General features: G+C 45.5%; 1 protein-coding gene across 1 annotated transcript in view; it reads right to left on the bottom strand.

The window, feature by feature from the left end:
* Nucleotides 1-25,241, bottom strand: part of LOC126525042 (scoloptoxin SSD14-like) — a 42,186-nt gene that overhangs the window by 7,671 nt on the left and 9,274 nt on the right. Inside the window, exons 2-9 of the mRNA XM_055067494.1 lie at nt 16,677-16,774; nt 13,966-14,193; nt 7,534-7,656; nt 6,766-6,863; nt 5,269-5,467; nt 3,656-3,819; nt 1,009-1,213; nt 70-145 (exon numbers count right to left, since the gene is read on the bottom strand). Coding sequence (XP_054923469.1) covers nt 70-145; nt 1,009-1,213; nt 3,656-3,819; nt 5,269-5,467; nt 6,766-6,863; nt 7,534-7,656; nt 13,966-14,193; nt 16,677-16,765 — 1,182 coding nt within the window. The 5' untranslated portion in view covers nt 16,766-16,774. The remainder of the gene's footprint in view (nt 1-69; nt 146-1,008; nt 1,214-3,655; nt 3,820-5,268; nt 5,468-6,765; nt 6,864-7,533; nt 7,657-13,965; nt 14,194-16,676; nt 16,775-25,241) is intronic.

The raw sequence follows: 25,241 nt of genomic DNA, 5'->3' as shown, positions 1-25,241 counted from the left end.
GTCCAGCCAGGCGTAGCCAGTATTCACCCACAGCAACGTTAGGAACATTAAACATAAACTAGTACACACCTGCTCGCATTCAACAAACTTAGGGTCTCCTAGGAGGGCCCTCCTGGCATAAGCAAACTTGCATGCTTCAGCAAACCTGCGAACGGAAAGTAATAAACACCGGGTGGTTGGGTTGCACTAAATACGTTAACCCTTCAAATACTGGCCGTTAATACTGTGTTAGCAATTAAAATCTGCTTTTTAGTGAGTAGGCAATTGTGCATTACATTGCATCCTTACCCTCTGTAATTCCACTGTGTAATTACACTGTACTGCATTATATTCGCTCTTGTTTTACGAATATGAAGCGACATATCTAGCTAGAATTTGTACTCACCTCAAATGATTGAGTAAAAACATATTAATTATGGTCAAATTACTATTTCTTTTTTACATCAGAGGCATCAAGCGCGATATCTATGGCAAAACAGTGCCGGCAGATTAAGCGTAATTTGCAATTAAATCATTTATTGAAGGGAAATAGGCGACAAAAATGTTTGCCCCAACGAGAGAGAAAGTTTAATGGCAGAAACGTGGAGAGGTCGGCTTAGGTGAAGTGCCTCAAGCATATTGCTTGAATTAAGTCAATGCGGACTCCCTCTCTCCCGCGATATTGCCGAAATAAACCATATTTAAATGCATTCTTGCTCGCGTCCTGCGTCATATGTCACCATCGAGTATGTGCCGGGCCACAGTGTTCGACACCGCCGTTTGTAGACAGTGGGCCAATTCGGGAATCACACTGCTCTTTCACTTCTGCCTGTCTTCACTCTTGTCTTGCATTAATGTCCGTCGCGGATACTGACCTACATAGACATAAATAGCCGCGAGAGAATGATCCGAGTACAGAAAGGCGCTCTTTCTCACGCTGGTTTTAATGTGTTCAAGTCAGCTGACAGTGTATCCCACGTGCGATGGATTATTTCTACCTTGTTGATGATCAGGTAGGTATAATTTTACCTGTGCAGGGTGGTCACGTTGTCCTCCAGAAAAGATCCCGGCGACGACCGGAACGCGTCCATTATGCCCAAGATATAGGCGAGCACAGCACCGCTCGCTGGTGGTGGCGCCGAGAACATGGTCATGCCGCCCTTGAAACGGGCAGTCACGGGTTTCTCCCAAGTCACCTGGTAGCGCCTCAAGTCCTCCTTCGTGAGCATGCCACCTGAAGAAAACAGAGAGAAGGTGTGTGGCATCTGAAGTCAGCGTATAGTCGAAAACGCTGCCACAACGACGTGGCTCTGACACCGACGGTTCTTGAGTGGCTGTTCTCGCTCGCTGTCATACAACGTCAAGGTCGATGAGGCAGGAAACACCATCCGCTGGATCCGGGCCAAAGTTCCATTGGCAAACTTTCCCGCCTAAGAAATGACGTCGCTTAAAGTCCACTGCTTCCGGCAAGCTAAGCTGTACCGTGCCGAGTGGTACATACATTGTCAAAAATAACAGGTTAAAACGACGAAGTCACTGAGCACATATTGGCAGGTGACTCCGAGATGACAGAGAAATAGTTGAAGCGCTAGAAGGCACAGGGGTCGAAGAAGAACAAGGGACACATACGCACAGCGCCATGGGGATAGGGGATGAAATAGCTCGTTTAATCGTTGAGGCGGAAAGAATATATGCGTTGTGTAGTTCATTCAAAAGCAAACCGTCGATAGCGCTATCTCCAAAGGAGTTAGAATTCTTGCGGAAGCGCTGAATGTGTGCCTATAACAGGTAATTTTAGCTAGAAATCTCTCTCGTAGTGTTTTGTGAGCATGTTCTGAGCTTCTTCACGCAATTAGTGTTTTCCATTGCGTAATGGCAAAGCGGAAGGGAGGGGGGGGGCGCATATAGTTCGGTCTGTGATTGAAGTAAACACTCTTGTCGGTAGTAGCCCTGCGTGTGTGTCTCCTTAGTTAATATTCTATCCGTGTTCATTTTAGCGCGACAACTACTTCTCTATTATAGAATGCCTAGAAGCCCACATTGCTGCTCTAGTTGACTCGGAGGTGCCCAGTCAGCGTTCCATTACATCATCACAGTTCAGAATTATCAGAGAAAAAAAGAATTTCTTCTATTCATCCTCCGATGTTCTCTATCCACAAGAATCGCAATGCTACAACACGACGAAGCCATGATTTAGCAGCGCCTGCGCTTCATTCCTTCTGACAAAGGCTTGCGACAACGCCCATTTTTCTCGGTAATGGCAGTGAGCGTTTGCTTCGAGTTAGCGCGAGCGTTTTTCATGTGTCGCCATGAGCGCGTGCTTCGGGCCGGCCACATGAGTTTGCGCTGTATAATTAATCTGCGCAAAAGAAAGAAGGAGTCAGGAACTTCCGAAGTGAGATACACGAGGTGTTTTTCCTCCTGCCACTTCTGAAAAGTGCAGAGCACCAACCGCAGCACGTCTTGTAGGTGTCACCTTTTCCTCGTGCTCATCGTGGACTCAAGTATACGTATTAGGACACACGCACGCGCACGCACCGCGCGTGAGCACATAGAGGGAGGAGGGGAGGAGTCAGTCATGTTAAGCTTCGTAGTGCGCTAGAAACATCGCCTGCTCTGCTACTGGGCCATTGAGTAAAGTGGTTGCGTGCAGCATATGGATTTAACTGCGAGTAGTTTGCCCCTTGTGAGCGTCGCGTATAAATGTAGAATTTATGCAGAGATAAAAAAATAAGCGCTAGAAGTGCTGCGTTCTCATTCAGCCCAATAGTTTCATACGTTATAGCCATCTTCGTTATAGCCACGAGAGCAGGTCATCACTGCTCTGCACGCCTCTCGCTATTGTTGATCGCACCTGTTGTAAGTGTTGATATACAGGGTGTTTCGGCGAACACTTTCAAACATCTTTTAAAGGTTGCCTCTGGCACGTAGGTCAATTCTAGTTTATGAAGTGTTTTACTCGAAGTGGCGGACACTACTTGCACAAAAAATTGAAGTGCAAAATCGACTACTTAAAAGAAATGCCCTAATTAACTTTTTAGCTAATCATCTCACGACCCATATCGCAATTTGCAAATTCTAGCCGTGGAGTTCGCAAGGCGGATCCACTCGGAACGAATGCTCAGGACGACACTGGTTTCGAAATATCGGTTCCCAAACTTTGCTGAGAAATGCATTGGCGTTACAGTTACGTTTGTGCTTGAATGCATGAAACATGTTGTAAACAAATTAACTGGAACACCATTACATTTATCCGCAAAGCTCGGGAACCAATATTTCGAAACTGGTTTCATCCGGAGAATTTGTTCCAAGTAGATCCGCCTTGCGAACTCCACGGCTAGAATTTGTAAATTGCAATATGGGCCATAATGTAATTAGTTAAAAAGCTAATTGGTGAATTTTGTCAATTATTTGATTTTGCATTTCAACTTCTTGCGCAAGTACTGTCCACCGCTTCGAGCAGGCCACGTCACGAACTCGAATTCAGCTATCTGCCCTAGGCAACCTTTAAAGATTTTTGAAAGTGTTTGCTGAAACGCCCTGTATAGTGCCACAGCATCACAAGTTTTTTCTTTTTTTTTAATCCTGAAAACCGCACGCTACTCTCGCATTCGGTGTATATGTGAAAAACATAGTTGGTTAATTATAGCTCGAACAGTGGAAGATGCGCACTTGCCATTATCTTGGACTTCTTTGACGAGATTATCGGCTAACTCTCCCTCGTAAAAGTAGTCGGGTCCGTTCTCGGCTATCTGCTCCAGCGTGGTAGCCAGGTCCTTGAGTGTCACAAGCTCGCCTTCGGCCAGCAACTCTCCCGTCTCGGGATCCGAGAAGGCTTTCCTGAGACCAAGACCAAGATAATTGTCTTCATCGCTGACAGGCGCTTCAAGCGAGCATAAGTTATCGCATGTGAGTCCTGAAGATTGAAGAGCACATCTCAGTACCAGTGTTGTGGCTCTTTTTTATTGTTAAAAAGCAGAACGAAGAAATTCATCTTATGCACGGAATTGTAGGACCCGCCGCCATTGCAAGAGACAGGTCTGTAACGGTTGCCAACGCAGGGCCGGTATAATGGAGGACTGGCTGATTCAGCCACTCTGAACATTCACAAAGAACAAAAAGGAATCGCATATTGATATAATATCCCAAAATTATCCCCGCCCAGGAGGACATAGCGTTGCAGCAGGGACCACCGTGAACTCTAATGCAGTAGCATCTTGTTTTTATTGCTCACAGTAACGTCGCTGTGCTTGAGCAGTTACATCGCTAAGTCCTTACCGACTTGAACAGAGGCTACAGCGTTGCATCAGATGGTTATGTCTTTGTAACGCGTATGCCCACGATAAATGCCGCTTTAAGGGTAAATCAATACTTCGTCTTCGGCAAATTGATTCAGCTTGCCCTACATCTCGAACCCCGCAAAATGAATGCTACATAAAAAAGGGTGGAACGTTCCCCCACCAGGGATCGACCAGTGCATTAGTGCCATTAAGTACAATTAAATAGAGGCTTACATGAAGAACCATTTTTTTTTTCAGAGGAAAAAATTAACGACGATGCAGCAATGCGACCCTTGTCAAATAAGATATACGATCACGTTTCCGGGCGTACAGTACTGCCTTGTATTTGCAACAAAAGCAGTGTCGTGTTTTGGTAAACACCAATCCGGCTTTGAAACGTGAGATATGCATAGATCTCTTGTCCAGTATTATTTATTTTTTTGCTTTCCAACAAATACGTTCATCTGCGACTGTAGTGCAATTGTCTGTACTATTTAAAGCGCTTGCTTGCTGTCTAAGAAACCACAATAAATTTATGCTGACTAAACCAAATTAGAGTTGTTCCGAAGATTACGAAAGGTCATTGTATTTGTTGTGACAATTGTCAGTGAGCGGTCTCGAAACAATAAACAGAACTACTATATTTAAACAGAACAAAATAGTGAATAATGACAAACACAATTAATGCAGCACTTTCCCTTGTCCGTCTTTCTTCTCGTATACAGTTTTTTTTTACCTGCTCAGAATTCAGAAAAATGCACTGATTATTATCTTCCTGTGCATGTGGATGGGTCTCTTTCTTTCTTGCGTAGCGTTTAATTTATATAACTCAGGGAGTTCACAGCTGCGACACACGTTCAACAACTTGTAAACCCTGCGCGAAAACATGCTCACCAAAACCGCGTCTAAATTCCAACCTTAAGAAGGCAGAATAGGGACACAGGGAGACGGAACTTCGTCTGCGTTCCGGCCCCTGCTGGCGTGCACAGTACTTGGGCGCCAAACCTACTTGACGTTTTCTTCCAAGGCAGGGTCGACGTTTCGATGCTCCCGCAGCGCGTTGGCCAGATGTGCGCCCATGGGGAAGCCGTGCCTCGCCAGCCGAATGGCGTCCCTGAACAGCTCCTTCCATGGCAGAGAGCCATTAAGGTGCCGGTGCAGCGCCTGGTATCCCCGAAGTTCTCCGGGCACGGCCACAGCGAGGCCCCCTGCACGTGCAGTGAACACCTGTCACTCGGTGCTGCGGGGATTATGAATGTGCCACTCTAGCGGTCGTAGCCAGTTAAAAACCTTCTCTTTGCACCCTGCATGTGAGAAATCACTTGAAGTACCGTTTGAAATCTTGTTGGCCGATTGCTTGTTGAACCGTGGGATTACAGCATAGCTTGCGTAGCAAGAACATAGCTAGCAATCCGACGGATAAGTGATTTGAGAACTGCATTTACTTGTACCTTTACTGAGATCCAGCTGAACAAATGAATTCGTGCTTGAAGTCCACGGCTGAGATCAGTTTTCTTTTTCGTCCTTCATTTCCGGACTGTTATATTACTTGCTTCTTTTCATTATCAATTTCGTTTCTCTCGAGCGTACGCTATGAACCATAACCCTGGTGCGGTGCGTCTATCGCATGGCAACCAAGTTATTTTTGCAAGCACGGACCTGTGAAAGGGCTATCATGCGCGTTAGTTGTGTTTATGGCCCTCTGGTCTTGTTTGCATGTATAAGTCACTACACAGCTTCACTGAAATACAGGCAGAAAAGCACAACGCCATCTTGTTCTCTTTTTTTTTTTTACATCTCTTTGTTCACGCGTAAGTTGTATTCGACAAACCGCACGTCGCTTAAACGACTTTTTCTTGCCACTGGTTTGACAGGGCGCTTACCAAACCTCTTCATTCCCACAGAAGGAAATTTATTGCAGTGGATAGCGTAACCGTTGTGAACCCTGCCCCATGAGTTCTGATGAAAGTGCCCAGTGCACTACTACTGCACTTTATTCCGCAATCGACCAGCACACAATGGCCAAATGCCATTGGCTGAAGCTCCGCTTGCCGCATGGAGTACATTATCTTTATTTTTTTTCCTTATTTTCTCTCTTTCTTTTAAGTGCGGAGCAACTGGACAAATCAGGCTGTATGAAACAAAGCTCTTTCTTTGTGTGAAAGTAAACTGTAAAGTTTAACGTCAGAAAGCAGGACCGTGTCTTACGAGGGACGCGGTCAGTTTTGAGCTTGTTGTTTTCGTCGGTGCAACCGCAATTTCTATACACAGGCGTTCCGTATTCTGCAACCTTGCCGTGTAGCTTCCGTGGCCGGAATTCGTGCTCATGGCAAATTATCCGCGGCAGGGTGCCATAGCGACTCGGCGAACACTGCGGGTTGTCCTGTGTCAAGGAAATCCTTACCGTTCATCTGCGTGCTATTTGTATATATTACTAACTGTGATCTGAGTAGTATCGTTACGCTGTCGTTACTCAACATCACCGACACAGACAAGGTGGCCTCACCAAATAGGCTTCCTTTCTTGTTGTTCACGAACATGTCGCTCGTGGCACCTGCAGGAGCCACTTCCCGGGCGACGAGGACTTGTGCTTCTCTCTTGGGCCTTAGTGCAAAAAATAGTAATAATAAATAAATATTGTTATTTTTTTTTTCTATGACTTCATTGTGTGAGGTACCATGATAGAATACTGCTGAGTTAGCTTTCAAGGGCTAGCCGGCAGATACTTTTTGAAGTTTGGGCCATTGCTCATCTCTTCGTTCAGGTATTCGCAATGCTGTTTTACAGTTACGGTGGTCCCGCGACAACCCAGCGTCCGAATTCTCTCGCCGTTTTGCGCATTTATTTTATTTATTTCTGCAAGCACCTTAAGAATATTTAAAAATAAACCAATAAAGAATTTGAAAATACTTTGCATCTATGGCATTCATACAGCCAGTTAGGAAGTAATTTTTTCTACAATGATTAATTCTATTGCGCCTTATGGGTTTGATTGAAATGCATGAAATGGTATATCGGAAACTGCAGGCTAAGGACAGTCTCGGTAAAAGAACAAATGAACTTCTTTGCTTCTTTGCGATTTTGACACAATGCAAAGGTAATCTCCGATCCCCAAAAGAAGCCTCAAGGTTATCGTGCTCCCATTCGCAAGTTACGCTTAAACCCGCGCCTGCAGCCGAGTGTTATGCGGTAGCACTACTAAATGTGTTAGCGTCACCTCTGAAACGGAATAATACATAAACCAATGGAGGACAGTGTACAAAACATCACGTACCGTGAGTAGACGGTAGCTATAAAGCCTCCTCCGATGCCCATAGAGTGAGGAATGACGACACCCATGCACAGCAAGGTGGCAATGGCGGCGTCCACGGTCTTTCCGCCTTTGCGGAAGATACGCCTGAAGAAGAAGCATTACACAGTGTTCAGAAGCGAGGCCCTAGCTCTGCTTGACAATCGTTGTTTCTTTGCGTCACCGCGAAAAAAAAGTAAATGGCCTTGCCCACCGTAATCACTATGACCATCAGAACATTTAAGAATGAAATAAAACTGAGGGGCCCGATTCTTTGTCATGCACAGCGACATGAACCCAACAGACAAGGAAGCCAAGGAAAGCATAGGGTATTCATTTGTAGTCTTTAATTCAAGTGTAGAAATGATACGCTTAAGGGAAGTGAAAGTGGATGAAAAAAACAACACTAGCAACAGGTGGGATCCGAACTCTCAACCTCCGCATTACATGTGAGGTGCATTACCATTTGGGCTACGCAGGCGCGCGTTTCAGCATCACCATTTTTGGGCATTTATATATGTCTACAGTACTTAACCCGCGCACTGTTAGCGAGCGCCCCTCAAAGCCATGGCGGCAGATGTGCAACACCCTATTTGAACGATGGCGTCACGTAAAAAGTGAATTTCAACCGCAGCTGGCAGCATACCAATAAACCTTCCTATGCTACTTAAAGGCAGCAAACATGCCAGATTCAAGACCCTCGCTTTGCAATGAACGAGAAGAGGAGTTCGGGGCCTGATTTTTGTTACTCACAACCATATTGGTGGAAATAATTAAATCGACCAATCAGATAATGAAGCCGAGGATACCAAAGGGAAAGTTATTCGCAGTTCTGGAAAGGGGGAATAGGAGGTATTCATTGCAACGACACGAAGAATAGTCATACGGTCGCCATTACTGTTATTTCAGATTCCTTCGTCCTCGACTTGTCAAATCCATCAGCTTGCGTCATCTTCTTTCTCGTCCCCCTTACATTCCCCCCCTTATCCTTCAAATTTCCTGAGTTAATAGCGGAGACATTGCCTGTTGCGGTGAATTTTAGCTGTCCGTTATTGAGGGACCCGATAGTCTAAAGCGCACCTTGTTGCAACAGCATTTTCGCGACTTTGGAAGAGCCAAGAGTTCTTGCACCACTGCCCGGCAACTCCTTACGTACAAGCACAATCAGTGCAATGTCAACGAGATCTACATGGTGCCGTTTGTCAAAAAATTCGGTCTTCATCGCCTTTTGATATTTGCGTTGCTCCTCGTCGCTGCTTTCACGGCACTCCAACAAGCGCATTTCGTCTTCAGTTCCAAGTTCTTTGTCAGCTGGTAGCGTCCGTGCTTCACCATCAGAAGCAAAATGTGGGCTGCAATCTGAACCAGTATTGTGCGCATTGTTATGGTGAGCCACAGCCGCTTCTAGACAGCATCTGCGACCGCCTTTAAACGTTGGGTACATGGTGATGAACTGCTTAAGGCCACGAATCCCTCTTCCCGCCATTGCATTTGCGGGTGATACGAAGTACCATTTCTTAGTGCAACCCCACGGCCATCTGCTCAACTGCTGAAGCTTTTTGTTTAGAAATACGGCTTCACTGTGGGATATCACAACTTTCAGCAGTGAAAACACCGCTCGATGAAGGTAGGGCCCTAACGCTGTTATTGTCTTCTAATCCAGGACGCGCTCCTAGAATTATTGTGCACTGAGCAATTTACACCAGAAAAGACTGCGTGTTGCGAACTCCAGCACTCTTATTCTTCAGTTCGGCAAACTCTATGTGCACGGCATCGAAGGTTTTGTCCAAAGGGTGTGGCAAGACGAGTTCACAGGGTCGCGGCTGGTATTTTGCCTTGTTAACTAGAAGCCATCATGGCCACCAGGTTCAGGGCTGTCATGATATGAGTGAAGTACTTTTGGTATCAGCATCGCTGGTACATCGAATCTTCCACCCTCGAAGTGCACGTATACATACCATTGTGATTATTTCTATAAGTTGAGCATTCTACGAGGGACTTCATCTGCCAGCCGTGACCGGGAATCGGCAGCTGTAAGGTGCCGATTGCACCTTCATGGTGAAATATCTCAAAGTCGTATTGCTGGAGTTCATTGACCGAACGGGCCAGCTTCCCTCTAGGCTCTTACATATTCAAAAGATGGATTAGTGCACCATGATCAGTGTACAGTTGGAACTTCTATCCATCGACGTATGGTCGGAGGTGACGCGGAGCCATTCAAACAGATATACTCCGTAACACACATATCAGTCAATGCTGTAGAATCTACGCAAGAAGTTCGGTCAAGAAAAGTTCTCACTCCGCGCGTTCCGTCTATGCTTCGCTGCGCGCCAACAGCGTTCGCTTGCGCGAGCTTGCACTTGAGGCTCCCCACAACGAGTTTCAAATAAAAAACCCGAAAAGAACAACAAAAATAACAGTGATATAAAACGATGCATCAGCAGCCGTATACCATAGTGTGTTTGTTTCTAAGAATTAAAACTTTTCTCATTCACTACTGAGCCTATATTAAAAACAGTGGGCACAATTGCGGTAAAAAAAAACAGAACGATATCCAAGTGCAAACGTGACCACTACATGAAGTATCTCTAGGCTCCACAGCGTTGACTAGTATGTATGCAATGCTGTATAGTGACTCTCTCTCTCTCTCGGTTATAGAATAATTCAGCTGACTTGAGTTGAATGTAGAGTAGTAGTATCCTATAACCCACAGCTGCTGAAGAGAACCACATCTCAAACCTCATTGGTACAGAAGCGCCCCTGTATCGTAATCTGATGCGTCTGTGTTCATCTGGAGATATTGTCAGGAAAGGGTAAGAACAGGGTCAGACAATATACGACGTGCGAGTTCTCGATAGGTTTCTCCGCATTCTTTAGTCCAAACAAATTGTACATCGTTCTTTGCGACCTCCATCAAGCACTTGTTGATCTTGGCGAAACCTTTAATGAAGCTCCTGAAGCGGACTTGGGAGCTCCAAGACGACCCTGAGGGAGTGAATGTCATGCGTCTTTGTAAGCTTCGTGATCCTGTGGGCGGACTCCTGTCTAGTGCTCTTGGTAGCTCCGTCGAGCACTCTTTAAAAAAAAGTCTCCTTTGATCTGAACTACTTCCTTCTGATTTTTCTTGACATGCACGGGACTAAGCATTTGCAAAGTTTTCGCAAGACAGTAGAGTACGATGTCTTCAATATAAAAGCTGCAGAAGAGTCTGAAGTGTGGTTTTCCAACACCGCTCATCATCTTCTGAAATTAGGTTGGTGAACTTTTCCAGCCAAATCGGAGTTGATCGTAATAATAAATATCAAACGGAGTGATGAATACTCAGAACTTTGTCGTCCCTTCTTGCAGAGGCACCCGGCAGAAGTTCTTGCAGACCTTGAGACGAGCAAAAGTATTGCAGCGCCCTGTCGCATTAAGTATTTCGTCTATATTTGGCACAATAAACAGAAATAGGTTTGTCTTTGCTTATCTGCCTGTAGTCGGTCCACAGACGAAATTTTCGATCCTCTTCAGGCGCAATCGTGATTGGAAAGCAAAAGGTGCTGTCGGCAGGCGTGTGACAGCAGCATCAAGCATCTTCTGCAACTCTTTTTTTCCACCAAAGGTTCTATTCTCTTCATATGTTGTAGGCCTTCCATTTCACTGCTGTTACATCTCGTAGCTCAACTGGCACTTGAAGCTTTGACTTGCTTTAGGCTAGCCTATGACACAAAGTAGCTCGGGTACATACGAGTGACATGTTCTGCTGTATTGGGCTTGCGAGGGTTTTCATCCAGGACTTTGAATGAAGGCAACCGGCGATCATCCTGAGTTGCGACTTGGCCATCTCAGAAGAAGTTGGAACGGGGCTCTTGCATTACCGGATGGGATAAGATCATTTAGTACTTCGCCCCGCTAAGAACTAGGGCGTCTACGGGAGCGCTCTTACCTGACACGTAATGAGCACATCTGTTGGTTGATTGCGCACTTGTTTTTTACGCCGTACCTATATAGAATGACAAGATATTATTTGCTTATATTTAGCTTTGGGATCTCTTTCTTGTTGACCACAGTGATCGACGCTCCGCTCTTAAGGAGTGTTTTCACATTCTTTCCATTTACTTGTGCGGGGAACTTGTATTTGCTTGGCACGATCAGTGAGCTAAATTGTTACCTGCATGCCTGGTGAGAGGTCGCCGGGCATCTTTAAAAGCATTTTCTCTTTATTCTGCTTAGGCACGTTTTCCACAAATGCATCATATTTCCCACCTGCCTTCCAAGAACAAGTGCCCCTCGGAACACTAGTGTGGCAGGTACTTCACTGGCGTTGACTTCTCTCGTCATGTTGGCGTTCCTGAATAAATAAGTGCTCCATAATTGGTAGTAGGTCTTCTAATGTTTTTGGTGCACCAAGTTGAACCTGATGCTGCATGTGTTTAGGAAAACCCAGTATGACGAGGGTTATGAGCGATTAGTCTGACAGTGCCGAATCTGCTCCATGCGGAAACCTCAATCCAGTTTTGAAATGTAGTCAACAGAGTTGGAAAGGTCCCACGTCCCAATGTTGAAGCTTATTTGCAAAAAATGCGGCCAAAAAGTTCTTCCTCCAGTCTGCGAAAGGATGTCTTGTCTTTTCTGCCTCTCGTGTCTCATACCAGGCCCTCGCGACGCCTCCCAGGTACAACCACATGTTCACAACCTTGTCAAGATTATCCTGCCGACAATTACGATCACAGGTATATTCACAGGAATCGAGCCAGGTCAGAGCATTCTCTGTCGATGATCCGTCAAAGATATGTGGTTTAATTATTTCCATAGCCGTCCTCACAAACCGTGAGGACGCCCATGAGTTCCGACAGCTGCTGCTGCTGTTGGCTGTTCTCTTCTTGGTAATGAATCACATTTTGCAAGATATCTTTTATTCTGGAAACATCTTGGCTTTTCTTCTAGAAAACTCTTTCTGTCTTCGTGAGACCATTGCTCTTTAGTGTGGCGTCACGTTCCTCCCTATAAATATGCGCGATCACCGCTACATGTTCATAACCGCTGCTATTTATTTTGAGGGTACTTATTGCCGCTGGCTCGTCGGAAACATGTACGCACATTAAGGCAAAGTAGTCAAAGTTCACGCTAACCGGCCGGCTTTCCACCAGAGGCGCAGCATGCTCCGCTCGTCCGCTCGACACCATTCATATCAATGGACCTGACGTCGATACACGATTTACTTGCGAAATAGTAGCTGGGTGATCAACACACAATCCTCCAGTAGGCTGTGTGAAATTCGTAACGGCAGGAAGACTAGTTAAAGTCATAAGGCCGCCATTACTGTTCCCTCCGACTTTCCCTCTTCGACTCTTAAAACCGTCATCTTGCGTCATCATCTTTACCATCCCCCTTAAATCTGTAAGCGGGTATTTTTTTTGAGCATTTTCATTCCCCATAAGCTTATCACTTGTGCACTTCAACTGGAAACTAAAAATAAATTCCCTTATTCTTTCTTTTGTTTCATTATCTGTTGGCTTCACATGGTTGTGATGAACAAAAAGAAATCGGGCTCTTCAGTTTTCCTCTCTTGTAGTTCATTGTATGGTAAGCGTCTCCAATTTGGCAGGCTTAGTGCCTTCAGGTAGCACACGAGGGTTTATTGGTCGGCTGCCTCCTCATAAGGTTCACATTGTACGTGACGTCATCGGTAAAATAGGGTTTCTACATCTCCCGCCATGGCCTTGAGTGGCGCTGGCTAACACTCACAAAGTTAAATACTTTACGCATACATAAATAACCAAGAATGTGAGCGTGGGAACAACTACCGCCGTAGCACACTGGTCTGCAGTGTACAGATAAAGCAGAGGTTACGGTGTCGGCTCCCGACGGTTGCAAACTGCTTTCTTTTTTACATTTTCGTTTTCTGCGAGTCTATTATATTTACTCTTTAATTAGAAACTAGAAATAAATTTTCACATTCTTTCCTGTGTTTCATTATCTGTTTGCTTGGCTAAGAGCATTTAATGTCATTCATTGTAGAACAAAGGTCGTTCGTGCCAGTTTGTATCCACATGCCCTTTAGGGGTTAGGGGATTAAGTCGCGACATCTATTCAGCTTTTAGTCCATATTCCTTTTCAGGGTGTTTTCTGGAAAGATTAAACCTTATGTCCATCCGTCCGTCCGTCCATCCGTCCGTCTGTCCGTCTGTCCGTCTGTCCGTCTGTCTGTCTGTCTGTCTGTCTGTCTGTCTGTCTGTCTGTCTGTCTGTCTGTCTGTCTGTCTGTCTGTCTGTCTGTCTGTCTGTCTGTCTGTCTGTCTGTCTGTCTGTCTGACACTTCACACACAAGAGTGTGTGACTGGCATTCATTTTGTCGTAGGGGGAAAAGCCCATCATACTCGACATAAGAAAGTTCCAGCTTGATCGGCTGAGCTAACTTCAGTTCATTTCTTACCTGGCGACCGACGTGCATGGTGCGGCGTCGGTAGACACGGCCCATGTGCTGAAATTACCAAGGGCTGACGCCGAAGGAGTGACCTCGACGTGGACGGAGCCGGGAAGGCACTTGATGCGTAGACTGTCCTTGGCGTAGAGTGTCACCAGCACACTGGTTGCGCTCACCACGGCCACGATCACCAGCAAAATGCAGCACAAAAGAATTGGCCTCGTGGCTAAAGCAGTACTGCACGAAATAATATAGAGGAAGAAGGGTCAGGATTTTGTTATCTATAACAAGCAACATTGCAGCTGATAAAGCATATTTAATATTGAAATATGTTATAACTATAAATGTTAGAGTGCTGTTTTCTGGCAATAGTGATATCACAGCGATCATTTAGCAAATTATAAGAGCAATGCTTAATAGCAACTCTCTAGAAGAAGTTTTCTCTTTAGTGTTAGTATATGTCAAATTATTGAAAGATTACATTTTTTTCAGTTTATTTTAGCAATAGTAGATATTATCACCAACGTGTAAGCGTAACTATCGCTATTTTCTAGGATGGTTACGTATACATGCTCGCGCGCCTTGGTTGTGCAAGTCAAGAACAGTGGTAAAAAAAACAGATTAATAGTCAATATTTTGAACGTATTGAATTTAGAACATGGAGCAGTATTATCACTGACTGACAAAGCAGCAGTCTGTTCCTGCTCGTGTAACATCTTTATGCGCAAGATATTGGCCGCCATTCGAAGAAATCGTCGTAGTTGTCGACATATTCTCTCTTTGCTTTTGTTTGTTTTCTTTGAGCATTTTACTCACTGCTCCCACTTACAAAGCAAATCTCCGATGACAAATCAACTCCAATGTGGAAAGAAACAAGGATTTCGAGGCCGAAGAGATTAACTTCATGCGATTAGATCAGAAAAACTTCACGGCAACTTCAGCGTATCCATTGCAAACGTTTAGTCAATACAACGTTTCATACTCTCTCGTTACCTCTTATAATTTACTGTTAAGAGCTATTTGCAAAAAACAAAGCACAGGAAGTGTTTTCAACGATAATGCCTTCCAACGTATGACACTTTCATGCGTATCTATTATGAAACCGATCAAGTTACCACACTTAAGTATATCAACAATCGCTGGCACTTAACCAACGATAGCCAGAAATTGAATGGCCAAGAGAGTGTGCTAAGTAATGTACCTGGAATCGCCGATTGTATCTGCACTTAACACCTAACACGTGCGCACACATGCAAGAACGCTTACATACATTCGAAAGCTATTCACAGCAGTGTGTCCGAACGGAACGAAAAGAAACGGTATTTTGACCGGAACGAAACGTAACCGAAACGTTATTTATTATTTTGTTTTGAAGACAAACCGAAATATTTTTGTTTAGTTCTCAGTTCAAGGGGAAAGTCGGCAATGCGAAAGAACCAACGTCAGGCAACGTCGGAATTAGCGCGTGTCTCAGGTAGGGATAGTGCGAGTGATAGCTGGTCGAGCGCTCCACTAAAGTAAGCCTGCCGGTCGCTGCAACAGCAGATCGGCATCGTAGCAAGACCCAGGGCTTGTGCGCTGAAGAGCTTATCGTTTCGTTTTCTGCAGGTACAACGCTTTGTTACCGAAGTTTTATCATTCGTTTAAGTTCGTTTGATCGCAACAGCGGTCTCGCATTTCGACGACTATAGTCTCATTACACTCACGCTGCATCCGAGATCATGCTCAGCGCCTTGAGTCGAGGCGCTGAGCATGATCTCAGAATTCATATTTCACTTATTGACAAAAATAAATACTCTGTTTTATCGCTACTTTGCTGTGAAAACTTTTGCATGCCAACCGAAAACGTTATGAACCGTTACGGATCATTTTTTTTTCGTTCCGGAGCAGAACCGGAGCGGAACTTTTTTCAGCGGAACGAAACCAGAACCAGAACAAAAAAGCCTTTTGATCCGCCTCCCTGAACTGTTCACAGTATCTGATCAGTGCCTCTAGCTGTCAAGAATACTATAAGTGCTTTCGAAACGCGTTAGCTCACAACGCGTCAATGAACGAAACTGAAAACAATTCATCATGGAAAAGCTCAGTCTGACAAGTATAATCACACTACGCCACACTGCACCATGGTGCATGGCTGGAAACGCGTCGAGCCAGGATTTGTATACCCCAAGTCGAACCTTATGCGGTGAAGCTTCTTTTTGTCAGTTGAGGCTCCACGAAGAACTTTTGAGTGCAAAATTCAGTGGAAGTTAAGACTGATTGGCGTGTTGTGTGTGATGTTCCTGAGATTTTGTAACATGTTTTCAATAATGCTGTCAACGACATTACTACTTCTCATACCGGTAATCTATGATGGCCACACTACACTTCCACTGACACAGCATATTAGAGCTTCGGTATATTTCCGATGCGTGGTGAAGACCTGCATGCGCGTTTCGAAAGCACTTCTAGTATTCTTGACAGCTAGACGCATTGATGAGACGTTGCCAATAGCTTTCGAAATGTATGTAAGCGCTCTTGCGTGTGTGTACGGTTTGCATGTTTGCGTGGTTGTGCAATCACAGTGTGTATGTATTATATCGCTCATATAACACCCGTTGTAGCATCCTGTGGTCGCCAGTCAGGCTAACACTTCGAGGTTCTCATCAAAGTCAACATCTCGAGCTAATCCCGAAACAGCTAAGACACGACTCCGAACCATCGAGTTCGAGAAGATATACTTGGGCGCAGGAGTCACTGGCTTGTCTTCCTCTTGCGAGAGCCGCTCGTAAGCCGTTGTGTCGTCGCCGCGATACCTTGGCAGCGACATGGTGGACCACTGTTTCCACCAGAGGAAAGGAGAAAAACAGACAGTGGATACTCTCAGTCGACGTGCGTTATCTCACAACGCGGCGATAATGCACGAAGCTGAGCGCAAGTCATCACGGAAAAGGTCAACCTGATAGGTGTATCACAATATGCTAAAGTACTCCATGTTTTGCGGCTGCAAGGCGATATATTGAAATGGTAATGGAGTGATAACGCGTCACACTCTAATGTTTAACTGGAAGAAGCGTTAAAAGAAGCACGACTAGTTCCTCTGGTGCATATGAAAGGGCAAAAGCAATTTTCGTTATTTTGTTTTCCTTGTCAGCAAACGTACATAAATGCAGTGATATATCATAGGCTCCCCGGAATCTTAAAAAAAATTGACAAAAGTAGTAAATATTCTTAAAAACGGCGGCGCCAGGTTACCACTCAAATAAGTTAACTACGAAGGAAAGAAAGCTGCCACAGTCCGCACAGTGACACAAAGTACGTGTAAATGATACATCGGCGCACGAACTTTGCACACTTTTCTTCTCCAATATAATTGTAAGCTCTGAGCCCGCTTGAAAAATGACTACTTTGAATGCTAAAAATTTTATAAAATATGCATCTAAATTTTTTTCGCTGCAGTGTGCATTGTAAACGTCACGTTTTCATTCCTTTTTCTTTATTTTAACAAAAAGGTGGACCTGTACCGAAATTTTGCTGTGATCAGTCATTGACATTCACAATTACTTCCAAGTACAGTGAATTTTATTTATGTAGGTTCAACAGTGCACCGAAGACTGCATTTCTGCATGGCACATTCATCATGAAATACGAAAATGCAGTTTATGCTTATGCCAAATAAAGCTCATTTATGCGTTATGCGTAGATATTTTCTTCCTTCACCGTCTACGGGAGTCCCACAGCAGAAAATAATTACACGTAGCTCTTTTCTTTTTTCAAGTCTACAGGAGCAAGTCAGTGGGGAAATGAACATAAGAAATTCGCCCTGAATTTGGAGCATAAATATGTCGTATCAGGTAGCACATAACAAAAGATGTCAACAGCCGGGGTCCTTCCCCATGACAACAAGCTGGCAGAGATGGCGGCTAACCGGTGCTTTATAATAATGTTATTACATGTCGCGCCACTAGCTGTCTTATGCAAACACATTTTGTGTCCCTTTCCAATCTCTTTCAAGAAATACCCAATTAGAAATTGTGCAGATTGAAGAAGCATATTCAAATCGCCGTCAAGAGAAGCTTTCGCGAAGTGGTCAAATAAATGCCCTAAGGCTCCTCTATGAATCATCTGCAACGCATTTCGCAGCATAAGAGATTTCGTGCCTGCCTTCAAAATGAGCTATACGAGGAAATCCCCCCACGAGACCGGTGTGTGTGTACGACGTAACCACCGATTTACACCGTCTCCGGTATTGGCCCACTTTTCATCACGCCTTCTCCAGGTTCAGCCCAGTTCACTGTTGCACCATGTCGCGGACCAGCCCACGTCGCTCGGCCAGAAGCCGAGCGAAAAGACGTGCAAAGGCGCGGCGTAAAAAAAAGGCATATAAAGCTTTAGTGAAGGCACTACGCGCTTGACGGAGCCTACTTGTTGCACTGAAAATGTTTAGGCAGCGTCTGTTGTTTCACTGCATAGTTGCTGCGTTTCACTCCGGTACTGGGTTGTAGAAATGTAGCTACATATACCATTCGTAATAGTGTGAGCGCTGTCTTTCATGTGAGCTATTCGTCAAGACAGCAGCGACGGCCGCAGCGGAAGTCGCGGTCAGCAACGACCTGGACGGTTCGCCTGCAAGGCTTCGCTTTAATACCGTATACTCTATTACCATAGCGTCATACGATAAGATTTTTGCGAGCGCGCTAGTCTTTTACGGGATCCTATTTTGTATTGCCACCGTGGCGTAATATTTGTATGATGGGATTCTGGATACGGTGGCATACGGGGCTATGGTTTTTAATGGATCTTTGATTTGGATACGCGTACTTCTTGATGGGTTTTATTAATCAGATTCTGTAAGAAAGGTCGGTTCATCCCAAAAATACGAACAGAGTAGGGAGGGCAGTGGCGTTTTAGAGCCCAAGAAAATTACTTCTGGCGAAATGCTCAGGGAGAAGCGACTCATTTTTATCATTAGAATGCTACGCGTTGCCTCGTGTCGTCAACTAATTCGGCTTTGCGTTCCTGCCTCTCACACCTTAGAACGGCAACTTCAATGATCAGGTGCTGGTCTCAGGGTCAATCCCCGACCCAAGGTTAAATTCCGAAGTTTTCTTTGCGAAGAAGTCATTCCTTCTCATGCAACGCTCAAGGCAGTCAATTGGATGACAGCTATTTTCTTGAAATTCCGGCCACCTTGCGGATTTAGGCAAAAAACTTTGATAGCTAGTCAGCGACTCGTAATAAACAAAGAGTTAAGTCTAATTTGAAAACCAAAGCAAATTCAGCTTTGCCAGATAGGGTGGTGGCTTGGGTGAGTTGGTGATGTGCGATCTACTACTCATATTGCACACAAGGACGGAACACAAAACAAAGAACGACTCATACGCAAACAAAGCGCTGACTCACAACTAAAAGATTCATTGGCACAACACGCGTTGTGCCAATGCTGGCACAACGCGTGCCAATAGCTATTAGACTTCGTAAAGAAAGCATACACCTATACTTTATAGCTATATATTTCTTTAAACGTGCAAAGTGGTCAAAATTAGCGCATCGCGATGTGGTTGCGTCAGTTATCTCAGATTTAAGAGACGACGACTGGTAATTGGCTATTGACGATGCTATAACGTATCAATATTGTCAACTTTTGACTGAGTTGCGTGTAGTTTATAGAATTTTGGCATCCTTCTTTTTTTTTTAAATAGAAAGCTACAAGCCCACCAGCTCGAAATCTTCATAATAGAATGTACTACTTTTTCAATTTTTCAAGGAGTATCATGGCCATATCTCAACGTTCTATTTAAAGGTATTGCAAAATTTAACCGCCTCCTTTGAGCCAGACAAACTTGAAAAATAAACGACATGCGCAGCCAGAAAAAGCCCAGTCATTCATTATCGCGCATTTAGACGCAATTTTTCCTCTGAACTCTAAGAGACCCTCAGTTAACAACAGCCAGCTAATTGTGGCTGCACGGCGCACGTGGCTATTATTATCTGACATTATGGGCATGAGCAGCCTGAAGCAGGATCAGACATCTCCTTTTAACCACATGGAGGCACCCATATCAAGGTCCGCACGTTGAGCAGTTGTGCATAACGAGTCGCCTGGTTAGCGTCGCAGCAGGGGAAAGCAAGTGCCAAGGTTAGGTAAAAAAAAAATAAGGCTGGCATATGTCCAATCACATAATTATACGCGCGCACTTCTCCGCCAGCTTCTCGCGTGCGGATTAAGCTGTAAACAAGACATCGATTGTCAAGGCTGAGACCGTACGTGGTCTCACACTATACTGCCCGCCTCTGGCTTGGTTTCCCTCCAAGTTCCACCAGTGCGCCGAACAAAGGCGGAGGTATCTATAGCCGCTCATGGCCATCTACATGATCTCGACCTTTGTCCTCCGAGCTGGAACTCGTACACTTCGTTGCGTCACGAATCGGCGACGCTCGTTATGAGAGGTACAGCAGAGTTGCGCAAATTTGGAGATTCAATCTGAAGGAAGCTTGTTTTCTTCTATGAGACGGCTGTTACTTCAAGCGCTTATTGATTCATTCTATTACTAAGCCGGCGTAAACAACAAGACTAACGTACAGCTGCTGGGGATGCGAGCAGAATACAGAGCGCCAGCTGTTATTTTGTCTTCGTTACGAAACCCAGCGCTGCCTCCTCAGGCAGGCTGTGCTCTTGCAATATACGATATGGAAAACCTGCAAGTGTGCTTCTCCACACGCCTTCCATGACGCAACCATGATGGCGGACCTCGGGCTAGAATTGCACTTGAGTTATCGGTATGTGGGTCACCGACATCATTCCTGTCACCGTTGGTTCGTCGCACCGTCGAAAGTTTCAAAAGGTCTTTATCAGCATAAAGTTTGCTACTAGCAAGAACGCGGCCATTTTGGTCAGGGAAAGTTAGCTCTGTAGGAAAGCTAGTTTATGGTCTTTTGCATATCATTACATATTGGACGCGACAGTCATCGAATTAGCTCAAGCGTCTCTACGGCACAAAAAGCAAGTTCAGTATAACTGCAAAAATTTGTGAAGCATGTCTTGGTGGCACTGCCCTTAGAGGCGAAAAGTGTCTTATTACAACGTAACCCAGCAGCCCACGAACACATTCTCGAAGCTCTTAACAATGCTGAAATTGGAAGCGACGTGTTTCGAGAGGCTAGAAGCTACCCTTCGAGGAGATCTATCTTCGTTTTTACTGAGAATGGTCCCATAGCTAGGCATATTCCCAAGCGTGGGGTCCTTCAAGGAGGAGTGTTGAGCCCTACGTTTTTCAATCTGATTCTGGTCAAGCTCGCCACTATCAACACAACACTACCATAGGTGGCTAATATTTTTCTCTAACCACGTGACATATGTACGGGGGCTTTCAGCGTGACACGGCCACAAGTGCGCACAAGAATTTAAAAAGTAGATTCTTTAACATCTTCGTACGTTCACCGACAAGGTTTCACTATGTCTACGCGAAAATGTACCTTAAGTGGCGTTTAAACGCAAGCCAATGTCCCTCTGCCCTGTGTGCATCGAGGGCCGGGTAGTTGCGTACAGGAAGGCCGAAAGGATAGTAAGCGTTATCGTTGATCCTGATTTTACCAGGAGTCTCCACGCTTCTTGCTCGAAGGTCGCTGTTCACGCGAGAGCGGCCACGCCGCGAAGTGGGCCAACGATGCTGTCACAAAACGCGTCCACTGCTGTAACACTACAATAGGTTTAGGTTCCAGCAACCGGTCAGCTACGCTGGTCACGAACAAAATAAGCATAATACGCGGCCTTGAAGAAGGCCGGGCTCCCGCGAGCACGCAAATACGCCCTCCATATAGACCGTTTTTTCGTAGGCGCCGCCATATTGTGAACGCAGTGGCGCCGCCTATGAGCAGCGCCATACTGGCTTGGGTGAAAGCGGTTTTTTGCATGGCAGGTATACGCTCGGCGGTAGGTTCTGGCGTTTGTTTTCGCGGTCGTGCGGTCTGTTTAGTATGACGCGCGTTTTCTACGTGGTAAACGGTTCTGTGAGACGTGCTAAAGTGGTTTAAGGCGTCATGGCCGGAATTTCTGCTGGCGTTGAGGTGGACGGAACACGCAGCGCGACGTGTGCGCGCATATTTGAGCCTACAATCAGCCTCGGAGATCAATTGTGTATTTATGAATGTTCCAATCACCAATGTGACCTTATTGCAGTATTATCCTCTATTTCTAAGCTGCGGTTTAGGAGCCATGAAACATACGCGACGATCGTAACAGCGCGGGTACCGTTCTGCTACGATAGGAGTTGTGCTGTTATACTTTGACAAGCGTTCAAACTGTTCGCTGCAGGTTACATTGCGTGACTACTTGGTTCGATGGATGAGGTTTCCGCCCTTGAATAAAATAGTTTTGGCAAGTAATAGCAGCATACCTCACAGTCTGAATTAAGCTTGTCCAGCAAAGGGACTGTTTACGAACTGCGCGAGCGTCCTAAGCAGTGGTAGGTGCTGGATTACATATATCTTTGTTCTATATACCGCATGCTCCAAGCATACGGCATCAGCGGTTATTTATTTATAAACGTTGTGCGGCGTGACTATGCGAGGTCCTACTGCATCGTTAGCCCGTTTTATCTTGCTTTTTTGAGAAAGAGGATGACAACCGAATTTTTTTTTCGGTTGTGTTGTTTCCGTTCTCTACGACGCACTCGCACGTATTACGGAAACTTTGTCCTCAAAAATAGGCATCGCATTCTTTTTATGCGATCCCTCTCATATATTATGGCTGTATGCAGGCCAAAAAGGCAATGCCGAAGCGCACAGCTTACATATGTATCGTGCTGGTTCACCAACCGCAGTGATCGCTGTGTTGAGCAGCGCCATCGGCCTCATGCAGGAAGGCTAACGTAGACATATGGTAATTTGAAGCCTACTAGACTTGAAATGCGCGAGAACGATGTCGGTGCATCACAAATATTTGATAGCGCCTGCCGCTTAGATGTTTCGTGGTTGCCTTAGGTTGGCCGTGCACGAGCATGTGCTCTTATGCTTTATGTTTTACTCCCTACGCCAAGCGATCAGATAGTGAGCAGATTTACCATTTCATGCTGCTAATACAGAGACACCGGTTTTCTTTGTTGAATTAAAACCGATATAAGCAAAATAATTCACAACACATACACACACCGCGGCTGATAAAGCGCGTCACATTTTTGCGCCCCCAAGAGATATTTCCGCCTACTGTAGTTACCGGTCCACCGAAAGGCTTCCCTGACGACCTTATATCAACGGACATGGCGTAAATTTCACAAAGTACCATCTAAAACATCTCGAAATCGTTCCGCAGCACGCGACAGCAATACTTCCAAGCAGCGCCGCGCCGGATCGCCCAAGCCAGAGAGGAGGAAAGGCTCTGCGCGCGCCCTATCCTCCTCGCCCGATGAAACGGTCTATAGGCACACCAACTCCGACCCTCCTGAATTTACGCGCGGCGCTGACTACTCGCTGCGTAACCCTTGTGCGTAACTGCTCAGACGGGCCATTGTTGTGCGTCACCGGAGCCTATTCTCTCTCCGGTTTTCACGGAAGACGCGACCCGACTCTCGTTAGCCCAGGGCATGATGTTGTCGCCTATGCATTATGAGCCCTTGCATCCATCAGCGCCTGTTAACGTGCCCCCAGCAGCAGCGACACTATCCGTGCTGGGCGTGTTTTGCCGTCTTTCCTTGCTTTCTTTCTTTTATTTCTTTCTTTCCTTCCTGGCGCACCAGTGGACTCAGCTGCAGCGAATGACTCCTTTCCTTCCCGTCGCCGAGTTGTTTCTTGGTTCCGGTTAAACAAAGGTGCGCTCTCCCAGTGCTTCGTCACTGTCCTGTATAAACGGTGACCAGTGACCTTATTCAGCGCCTCACAAAAGTGTTCGAGTGTCATATCTCATCCGTGTCTTACACTGCGCATTTTCATCCCGAAGTGCACGCGATATTCGTTTATTTTGCTTTTCCTCTTCGTGGACGCGCAGTGATAATGGCTTTCTTGTTAACCTAGCCGTGGTCTAGTAAGATGTTGAGTAGTACTTCCATATGCTGCAAGTGTTTCGTACTTTCTAGCCATGCGCCTAAGCTGTTCAAATGGCCATTTCGTTAGCTTGATATGCACCATAACTGGCACAGTATGACAAGAGTGTATGACGAACATAAATGATCGGTCATGACATGCGTGTCATGAACTAGCCGCCTACGTCTTGGTGCTCTCATGGTCGTTTCGTTAACTTGGTATGTACAAAAATTGTCGTAGTATGAGAAGGGCGCCGATGAACATAAATGATAGGTCATTGCATGAATGTCATGACATGCGTGTTATGTAGGTCACGAAACAGCCGCCTAGGTCTTGGTATGCACCATAATTGGCATAGTATGACAAAAGTGTACGACGAACATAAATGATACGTCATGACATGCGTCTCATGTAGGTCATAAAACAGCCCCCTACGTCTTGGTGCTCTCATGGTCGTTTCGATAACTTCATAGGCTCCCCGCACACTGCTTCTCATTACATCGATTCCCACAAGGCGTGGGATCTGCCGGTTTTTATATTGTAGTGGTGTTCTCTCCACACGTTTTTAAGGAACGTTGCGAGTTAAATGGGTTCTTAACAGGCGTAACTGATGGTGTAAACACAAATAACTCCCTTTACCATAATTTTAGTACCCTTAAAAATGCAAAACGTTTACTGTGAGGAGAATAGTTCCGCCACTAGCCAAAGAGCGTAAAAATTTTGCAAAAATAATTAGCTTCTCAGCCTTTTTGAGGAGCTTAGTGTGCGTAAATATTATTCAATATGTTGGTATAGCATACACACAAGTTGCGTGTTTTTTCGGTGGTATTCTCATGCCCGCCTATGGCCTTCACCTGTCAGTACTCAACCTGAAGGAACGACAGCCTCGACAAGGTTAAAGCGGTCGTTGGCGCCAGCCGGCATAATGCCAAGTTAATGACCATAGACACGCGAACCGCGCTCATTCACACAGCTTTTGCAGAGCGCGTTAAATGCCGAGTTTGGACGGAATAATTCCGTGTAGCACTCCTTCACCAGAACATTACTGGCCGTCCTGGTGCAGTATTCGGCCTCTGCCTCTCTCATTACTCTTACAATTAACCCGTGGCCCTAAATCCTCAGCGGCTGCGGAGCACCTGGACAAGGTGGTGGTCACACCTGTGACGCGGCAGGGGGTGCTAAGTATCTCTGGATCCGGACAGTGCGCCAGTGGAAACTGAACCTGGCAACATTCAACACACGAACCCTCCCGAGTGAAGATGATAATTCTTTGAAGAATTATCAGACAT

The sequence above is a fragment of the Dermacentor andersoni genome, chromosome 3, assembly GCF_023375885.2.
Source record: "Dermacentor andersoni chromosome 3, qqDerAnde1_hic_scaffold, whole genome shotgun sequence".
Classification (NCBI taxonomy): Eukaryota; Metazoa; Arthropoda; class Arachnida; order Ixodida; family Ixodidae; genus Dermacentor; species Dermacentor andersoni.
The sequence above is the reverse complement of the archived record's forward strand: the minus strand, read 5'-3'. Positions and strand labels throughout refer to the sequence as shown.